The sequence below is a fragment of the Staurois parvus genome, unplaced genomic scaffold (genome assembly GCF_062004578.1).
Source record: "Staurois parvus isolate SC_StPar_1 unplaced genomic scaffold, SC_StPar_1.0 ptg003794l, whole genome shotgun sequence".
Taxonomy (NCBI): domain Eukaryota; kingdom Metazoa; phylum Chordata; class Amphibia; order Anura; family Ranidae; genus Staurois; species Staurois parvus.
The window spans coordinates 35,001-43,300 of record NW_028321590.1 but is presented as its reverse complement, the minus strand read 5'-3'; the positions used below and the strand labels follow the sequence as shown (position 1 = coordinate 43,300).

The window sequence follows — 8,300 nt, the reverse complement described above, 5'->3', positions numbered from 1 at the left end:
AGCTGGAGGGAGAGAGAAGACACAAAACTGAGGTCGCTCGGGAGGAAACAAAGTGTTGATGAGGACCTCCACCCAGACACCCGTGGAGCACAGTGCCAACCGATTAGTGGGTTAGTGAGGAGCCCCCCCCCCCCCCCCCAGGTTACAGTCCATGTGTTGGGGTCTCCCCATCTGGGTCCCAGAGGGAATGCCTTTTAAAACACAACAGGAAGTGAGAAGCAAATTTCTCCAAAGATAAATTCTCACTTCGTTGTCCCCAGGACAGGCGTCTCCACCGGAAGATTTCCCCTAACCTCCCCTTGTGGTGACAACTCAATGTTCTTGATGACCCCTCTCTTTCTGTGCGCCAGGACAAATAGAGACGGTGACCCCCCCTCCCAGCGGCAACACAGACAGCAATAAAACCTGATCGGGGGGGGGGGTCTAACCCTTTAAGATAAAAAAAAATGTTTTGGACTTTTGATACATTTTAATGGCTGTTTAGGGTATATTGTATAGTTGTCCCCCCCAATCATGTCCATACCTCTTCTATGAGATTCTGCTTCACCTCCAAACCCTTCTTGGTTGTCTTGGTTAATGAAACTGAAAGAAAAAAAAAAAAAAACACACACCCATTAGTCTGAGCTCACACCAAAGAGGTTCCAACGAGTTCTGTGGGCTGAACATCAGAAAGTCCTATATGGTATTAAAGTGTATGTACACCCCAAGGGCTTGTTTATACATTTGCCCCTCTGAAAAGTAATCTGTGGTGGATTGTTTATCAGAGGGTGCTTGACTGGCATCTGGAAGGTGATATGTCATCTCCTCACCACCAGTTTGAGCTCTGAAAATCCCACGCCACAACAGGTACGTGACACGATTCAGTCGTAACATTGGGACCGTGACAGTTAATGGCACCGCAAGTATGACGCAAGCTTTTTCCAGGGAACACATGCTTCTGTGAGAAGCCACCTGTACCCCTCTCCTCCCCTCCATGAGCCCCCTGTACCCCTCTCCTCTCCCCATGAGCCCCAGTACCCCTCTCCTCACCTCTCACCATGAGCCCCCGTACCCCTCCTCACCTCCATGAGCCCCCGTGTACCCCTCTCCTCACCTCCATGAGCCCCCCTGTACCCCTCTCCTCCCCTCCATGAGCCCCCTGTACCCCTCTCCTCTCCTCATGAGCCCCAGTACCCCTCTCCTCACCTCTCACCATGAGCCCCCGTACCCCTCCTCACCTCCATGAGCCCCCCTGCACCCCTCACCTCCCTAAGCCCCGTGTACCCCTCTCCTCACCTCCCTAAGCCCCCCTGTACCCCTCACCTCCCTAAGCCCCCCTGTACCCCTCACCTCCATGAGCCCCCCTGTACCCCTCACCTCCATGAGCCCCCTGTAACCCTCACCTCCATGAGTCCCTCTGTACCCCTCACCTCCATGAGTCCCTCTGTACCCCTCACCTCCATGAGCCCCCTTGTACCGCTCCCCTCCCCTCCATGAGCCCCCTGTACTCCTTACACCCTTCTCCTCCCCTCACCCCATGAGCCCTCTGTGTATCCTTCTCCTCACCCCATGAGCCCCTGTACCCCTCTCGAGCCCCCTGTATCCCTCCCCTCCCCCATGAGCACCCTGTACCACTCTCCTCCCATCATGAGTCCCCCTGTACCCCTCACCTCCATGAGTCCCCCTGTACCCCTCACCTCCATGAGTCCCCCTGTACCCCTCACCTCCATGAGTCCCCCTGTACCCCTCACCTCCATGAGTCCCCCTGTACTCCTTACACCCTTCTCCTCCCCTCACCCCATGAGCCCTCTGTGTATCCTTCTCCTCACCCCATGAGCCCCTGTACCCCTCTCGAGCCCCCTGTATCCCTCCCCTCCCCCATGAGCACCCTGTACCACTCTCCTCCCATCATGAGCCCCCATACCCCTCACCTCCATGAGCCCCCCTGTACCCCTCTCCCCCCCATGATCCCCTCTCCTTCTCTCACCCTTCTTGTCCCTCTTAGATTTGGGCATGTTGGCTTTCCTCTATCACGTGTTCCTCCAGCAGTTGCATGTGGGGGATGAGAGGACCCCGCGCGCTGCATCATGGGACATCTCACGAGGCTGCCCCTCCCACTGCCTGACTAAAAATATCGAAACTCGGAGTGCCGGGAGACCCTCCTGACCTTTCCGGGCGGTCTGTGGTGAACACAGGCGGGCTTTATATTATCGGTCCGGGTGTGGCACAGAAAGAACACCCCGACCTTCTTCCTAGGTCTCCGCCAAGTATAGAGGGCGCTCTACTAGCTTTACTCTATGGTAGGTCGGGACGCTCTATCCTCCCCTGTGAACACTCTATAGTACATTGGAGCCGCTCTGCCCTTCTCCTCCTTCTGTTTTGTATACGCTCTATGGTAGGCCGCGCCGCTCTATCCCCTATCTCTATGGTTCACGAGAGGCCGCTCTGTTCTCCTCCTATGTACGCACTCTATGGTAGGCGGGGCCACTCTGTCCTCCTCCCCGGTACTCGGTGGTGCAGTGGAGGAGTGGCCGGTCTCTGGGTGTCATGGCGGCGATGTACCGGCTGGCGGTGATTCTGGAGGTGCTGGCTTTGTGCTGGGCGGTGTATGAGGATCAGGTCGGCAAGTTTGACTGGTGAGTGTCCGAGAGAGAGGAGGGGACCCCAATATATCGTTTCCTTCCTCTTCCTTCACCCTGTGACCCCCCCGTCATCATTTTGACCCCCCCCCCGTCATCATTACTCTCCTCCCACTTATTGTGATCTCCCTGTCATCGTTATTCCCCCTCCCCTCCCACAGTGTGACCCCCCCATCATCATTACTCCTCCTCCCCCCCGTCATCATTATCCCCCCCCCCCCACAGTGTGAACCCCCCCTATCAACATTACCTGTTCTCCCCCAGTGTGACCTCCCTGTCATCATGACCCTCCCTCCCCCACAGTGTGACTCCCATCATCATTATCCCAATCCCCTACAGTGTGACCCCCCCCCCCGTCATCATTATCCAACTTCCCCCACAGTGTGACCCCACCCCGTCATCACTATCCTCTCCCCCCCCACAGTGTGACCCCCCCGTCATCACTATCCTCTCTCCCCCCACAGTGTGACCCCCCCCTCTCATCACTATCCTCCCTCCCCCCACAGTGTGACCCCCCTGTCATCACTATCCTCTCTCCCCCCACAGTGTGACCCCCCCTGTCATCACTATCCTCTCTCCCCCCACAGTGTGACCCCCCCCTGTCATCACTATCCTCCCCCCCCCCCCCCACAGTGTTACCCCCCTGTCATCACTATCCTCCCTCCCTATGAGGACCTATGAGTGACCGCCCCCCCATGTCCTGACTCTCCCCTCCGCAGGCGGCAGCAGTATGTGGGACGGCTCAGGTTCGCGGTGCTGGAGTCCGGACAGGGAGCCAAGAAACTCATCGCAGCCACAGAGAAGAATGTCATCGTCGCCCTGAACTCCAGGAACGGAGACATCCGTGAGTCCCCCAGTCCTCCACCCTCATTGGTTGGGTCTGTCTCCAGCCAAACCTTTTGTTTCAGTTTTGGGTGGAGTGGTGAAGTTTTGGGGCCCCGTCAGGTTGTTACTTCTGTCTGTGTTCCTGTAGGGAAGATTCATCCTGTCATTGTCTTGGTGTCACCGAAACAGAACGTGATGGGAAAAGACAACGTTTTGTGTTGTCATCAAACAGGAATAGAGGGGAAATCTTCCACTGGGGACACCACCTGTTCCATTGACAACTGGAATTCCTGAAAAGGGGAATTCCTCCCACCCTTCCCCCAATGGAACACAGACAGCAGGAAATACCTGGTGGGAGTTCTGAACACACACCCCCCCCCCCCCAACACACATACACACTCTCCCCCTTCCCCCTATTAAAGGTTTATAAACAATGTTACTTTGTATCCCTCTATCTCCCGTCTGATCGATGTTTATAAACAATGTTACTTTGTATCTCTCTATCTCCCGTCTGATCGATGTTTATAAACAATGTTACTTTGTATCTCTCCATCTCCCGTCTGATCGATGTTTATAAACAGTGTTACTTTGTATCTCTCCATCTCCCGTCTGATCGATGTTTATAAACACTGTTACTTTGTATCTCTCTATCTCCCGTCTGATCGATGTTTATAAACAATGTTACTTTGTATCTCTCTATCTCCTGTCTGATCGATGTTTATAAACAATGTTACTTTGTATCTCTATCTCCCGTCTGATCGATGTTTATAAACAATATTACTTTGTATCTCTCTATCTCCCGTCTGATCGATGTTTATAAACAATGTTACTTTGTGTCTCTCCGTCTCCCGTCTGATCGATGTTTATAAACAATGTTACTTTGTATCTCTCCATCTCCCGTCTGATCGATGTTTATAAACAATGTTACTTTGTATCTCTCTATCTCCCGTCTGATCGATGTTTATAAACAATGTTACTTTGTATCTCTCCATCTCCCGTCTGATCGATGTTTATAAACAATGTTACTTTGTATCTCTATCTCCCGTCTGATCGATGTTTATAAACAATGTTACTTTGTATCTCTCTATCTCCTGTCTGATCGATGTTTATAAACAATGTTACTTTGTATCTCTATCTCCCGTCTGATTGATGTTTATAAACAATATTACTTTGTATCTCTCTATCTCCCGTCTGATCGATGTTTATAAACAATGTTACTTTGTATCTCTCTATCTCCCGTCTGATCGATGTTTATAAACAATGTTACTTTGTATCTCTCCATCTCCCGTCTGATCGATGTTTATAAACAATGTTACTTTGTATCTCTCTATCTCCCGTCTGATCGATGTTTATAAACAATGTTACTTTGTATCTCTATCTCCCGTCTGATCGATGTTTATAAACAATGTTACTTTGTATCTCTATCTCCCGTCTGATCGATGTTTATAAACAATGTTACTTTGTATCTCTATCTCCCGTCTGATCGATGTTTATAAACAATGTTACTTTGTATCTCTCCTTCTCCCGTCTGATCGATGTTTATAAACACTGTGTGAAGCAGTCTCTTTTTTTACACCAGTAGCTTTTATCGCTCCTGTTTTCACACAGCAACTCTTGGCTGCCCTTTGGACAGCAGAGAATTGCCGAGAGGGGACAGGATGTACAATGCACGTTGTGTGTACTCCAGTGAAGTTTGTTGTTCTGTACATCCTGTGTCCACAGCTGGTTAACTGTCCTTTCCTGAACTGACAGTTCGCTCCGTCTGTTTCAGTGTGGCGTCACATCGATAAGGACACCGCTGAAGGCGCTGTTGATGCTCTGCTGATGTACGGTCAAGGTCAGTGCTGCTCGTCTGACAACATCGACTTTTCGGTCTAGACACACGATACCATTTGGAGGGGAAAGTTGTGTGTGTGCCATCTGGCCAATCGATGCTCTGTATTCATGAGCATAGATAGTACAAGGTTGTCATGGCTGAAATGCATTTAAACTTTGCATCGCTGACCCAGAACAAGCAAGCAGAGCTGACTGATTTTCTTCTGTCTTCACTAGCTGCATGCTTGTTCTGGGCTAGGGGATTAACATATTGAAGCCAGAGACAGCCAAGCAACTGGCATTTTGTAATGGAATAGCTGTGTTGTCACTGTTGTATGTTCTCCTGATTTGGACTAAAACTTACCCTCTCATTTCCATCACATAGGGGAGGTGTTTTGTAGTTCACAGAAGATAGTTGGAATAGGGAGAGCCATTGTTATCAGTAGGTTGTTTTATTGTCTTTTTCCTCAGATGCCATCACACTATCCGGTGGCCGGGTGCTCAGATCCTGGGAGACCAACATTGGCGGGCTGAACTGGGAATCTGTTCTAGAACCTGGCAGGTAAGGAGCCTTCTAAACTAAAAAAGTAGCCGCAGCCAGACCTTGGGCCATTGGAAGGGTCAGTCCTCCCAAAACGGAGTTTTTCACTGTAGGTGGAGCCTGGGGCTGTCCATCTCTAGCGTCCTGTATTTCTGTAATTCCTGTAGTTGCTGGGTTTGTTTCCCATTCCGGTTCAGTGGCCGGGTTGGGTTCCGGTTCAGTGGCCGGGTTGGGTTCCCGTTCAGTGGCCGGGTTGGGTTCCCATTCAGTGGCCGGGTTGGGTTCCCGTTCAGTGGCCGGGTTGGGTTCCCGTTCAGTGGCCGGGTTGGGTTCCGGTTCAGTGGCCGGGTTGGGTTCCGGTTCAGTGGCCGGGTTGGGTTCCCGTTCAGTGGCCGGGTTGGGTTCCGGTTCAGTGGCCGGGTTGGGATCCCGTTCAGTGGCCGGGTTGGGTTCCCGTTCAGTGGTCGGGTTGGGTTCCCGTTCAGTGGTCGGGTTGGGTTCCCGTTCAGTGGTCGGGTTGGGTTCCCGTTCAGTGGCCGGGTTGGGTTCCCGTTCAGTGGCCGGGTTGGGTTCCGTTCAGTGGCCGGGTTGGGTTCCCGTTTCAGTTAGGCTTAGAGGGGCGCGGCTGGAGCGTCGGGCTCGGAGGGGCGCGGCTGGAGCGTCGGGCTCGGAGGGGCGCGGCTGGAGCGTCGGGCTCGGAGGGGCGCGGCTGGAGCGTCGGGCTCGGAGGGGCGCGGTTGGAGCGTCGGGCTCGGAGGGGCGCGGTTGGAGCGTCGGGCGCGGTTGGAGCGTCGGGCTCGGAGGGGCGCGGTTGGAGCGTCGGGCTCGGAGGGGCGCGGTTGGAGCGTCGGGCTCGGAGGGGCGCGGTTGGAACGCCGGGCTCGGAGGGGCGCGGTTGGAGCGTCGGGCTCGGGGGGCGCGGTTGGAGCGTCGGGCTTGGAGGGGCGCGGTTGGAGCGTCGGGCGCGGTTGGAGCGTCGGGCTCGGAGGGGCGCGGTTGGAGCGTCGGGCTCGGAGGGGCGCGGTTGGAGCGTCGGGCTCGGGGGGGCGCGGTTGGAGCGTCGGGCTCGGGGGGGCGCGGTTGGAGCGTCGGGCTCGGGGGGGCGCGGTTGGAGCGTCGGGCTCGGGGGGGCGCGGTTGGAGCGTCGGGCTCGGGGGGGCGCGGTTGGAGCGTCGGGCTCGGGGGGGCGCGGTTGGAGCGTCGGGCTCGGGGGGGCGCGGTTGGAGCGTCGGGCTCGGGGGGGCGCGGTTGGAGCGTCGGGCTCGGGGGGGCGCGGTTGGAGCGTCGGGCTCGGGGGGGCGCGGTTGGAGCGTCGGGCTCGGGGGGGCGCGGTTGGAGCGTCGGGCTCGGAGGGGCGCGGTTGGAGCGTCGGGCTCGGAGGGGTGCGGTTGGAGTGTCGGGCTCGGAGGGGTGCGGTTGGAGCGTCGGGCTCGGGGGGGCGCGGTTGGAGCGTCGGGCTCGGGGGGGCGCGGTTGGAGCGTCGGGCTCGGGGGGGCGCGGTTGGAGCGTCGGGCTCGGGGGGGCGCGGTTGGAGCGTCGGGCTCGGGGGGGCGCGGTTGGAGCGTCGGGCTCGGGGGGGCGCGGTTGGAGCGTCGGGCTCGGAGGGGCGCGGTTGGAGCGTCGGGCTTGGGGGGGGTGCGGTTGGAGCGTCGGGCTCGGAGGGGTGCGGTTGGAGTGTGTAGATCAGTGTCATCCTTACAGGACTGGCACACAATATGGCTGCTTCCATCTCCATGTTTTGAATCATGATGAATGCCTTCCTTCAGTTTTCAGGCTGTGGGGTTCGCCGGCACCCAGGAAGTGGCGCGTTATGTGGCGGTACTGAAGAATTCTGTCGTGTCCCTCCATTACCTGTCCAATGGGCACCAAAAATGGTCTGAAGTTCTCCCGGACAGGTAGGAATTTGGCGATGGGCCTCTGACTATGAAGGATCAGCTGACTCATTGAAGAGTTCTGTAACTAAGTATCACAGAAACGTTTCCCTTAGAATACAGCTGCTTCTATAAAGAGGGAGCGATCGCTTGGATCTCCCGCTACCTGCACCGCCAGGCACTGCTCCCGTGACGTGGAGTCACTGCCTGAAGTTTCTTCTGAAATCGATATTTCGGGAGTGTCGATCTCTTGTCTACCTCGATGAGCTTGGTGGTTTCTCCTGCCATCTTCATGCCACTCCTGTCCTGTGGTCATAAGGGGGTCAGTGTGAGCGGGCTGGAAGGTTCCAGGTATAGGGTAGCGTGTGATCCCCATCATGTGACCGGAGCTTACACGGTGCACTCCTGCAGTGGGATAGTAGACTTTCAGGACACAATTTCCCTTCACTCTCTATAGGCCGGTGGCATTGTCTCTTTAAAACATTTGTGTGTTTCTTCTACCAGTGGAACGGTCCAGTACCAGCTGCTTCACTCCTCCTACAAAGGTCTGCTCCATGTGGTGGGGATCGTCCCAGGTGATCACATCCGGATCCTGACCTTCAGTGTGGAGGACGGATCCCTCACAAAGCA

General features: G+C 55.4%; 1 protein-coding gene across 1 annotated transcript in view; it reads left to right on the top strand.

Annotated features, from left to right (window-relative positions):
- Positions 1-2,435: 2,435 nt before the first annotated feature.
- The window catches only part of LOC149427407 (ER membrane protein complex subunit 1-like), a 35,511-nt gene continuing 29,646 nt past the window's right edge, over positions 2,436-8,300 (top strand). Inside the window, exons 1-6 of the mRNA XM_089668073.1 lie at positions 2,436-2,615; positions 3,338-3,462; positions 5,215-5,280; positions 5,730-5,820; positions 7,566-7,694; positions 8,175-8,300. The exon at positions 8,175-8,300 is cut by the window's right edge and continues 1 nt beyond it. Of these exons, the coding sequence (XP_089524199.1) occupies positions 2,527-2,615; positions 3,338-3,462; positions 5,215-5,280; positions 5,730-5,820; positions 7,566-7,694; positions 8,175-8,300 (626 nt within the window). The 5' untranslated portion in view covers positions 2,436-2,526. The remainder of the gene's footprint in view (positions 2,616-3,337; positions 3,463-5,214; positions 5,281-5,729; positions 5,821-7,565; positions 7,695-8,174) is intronic.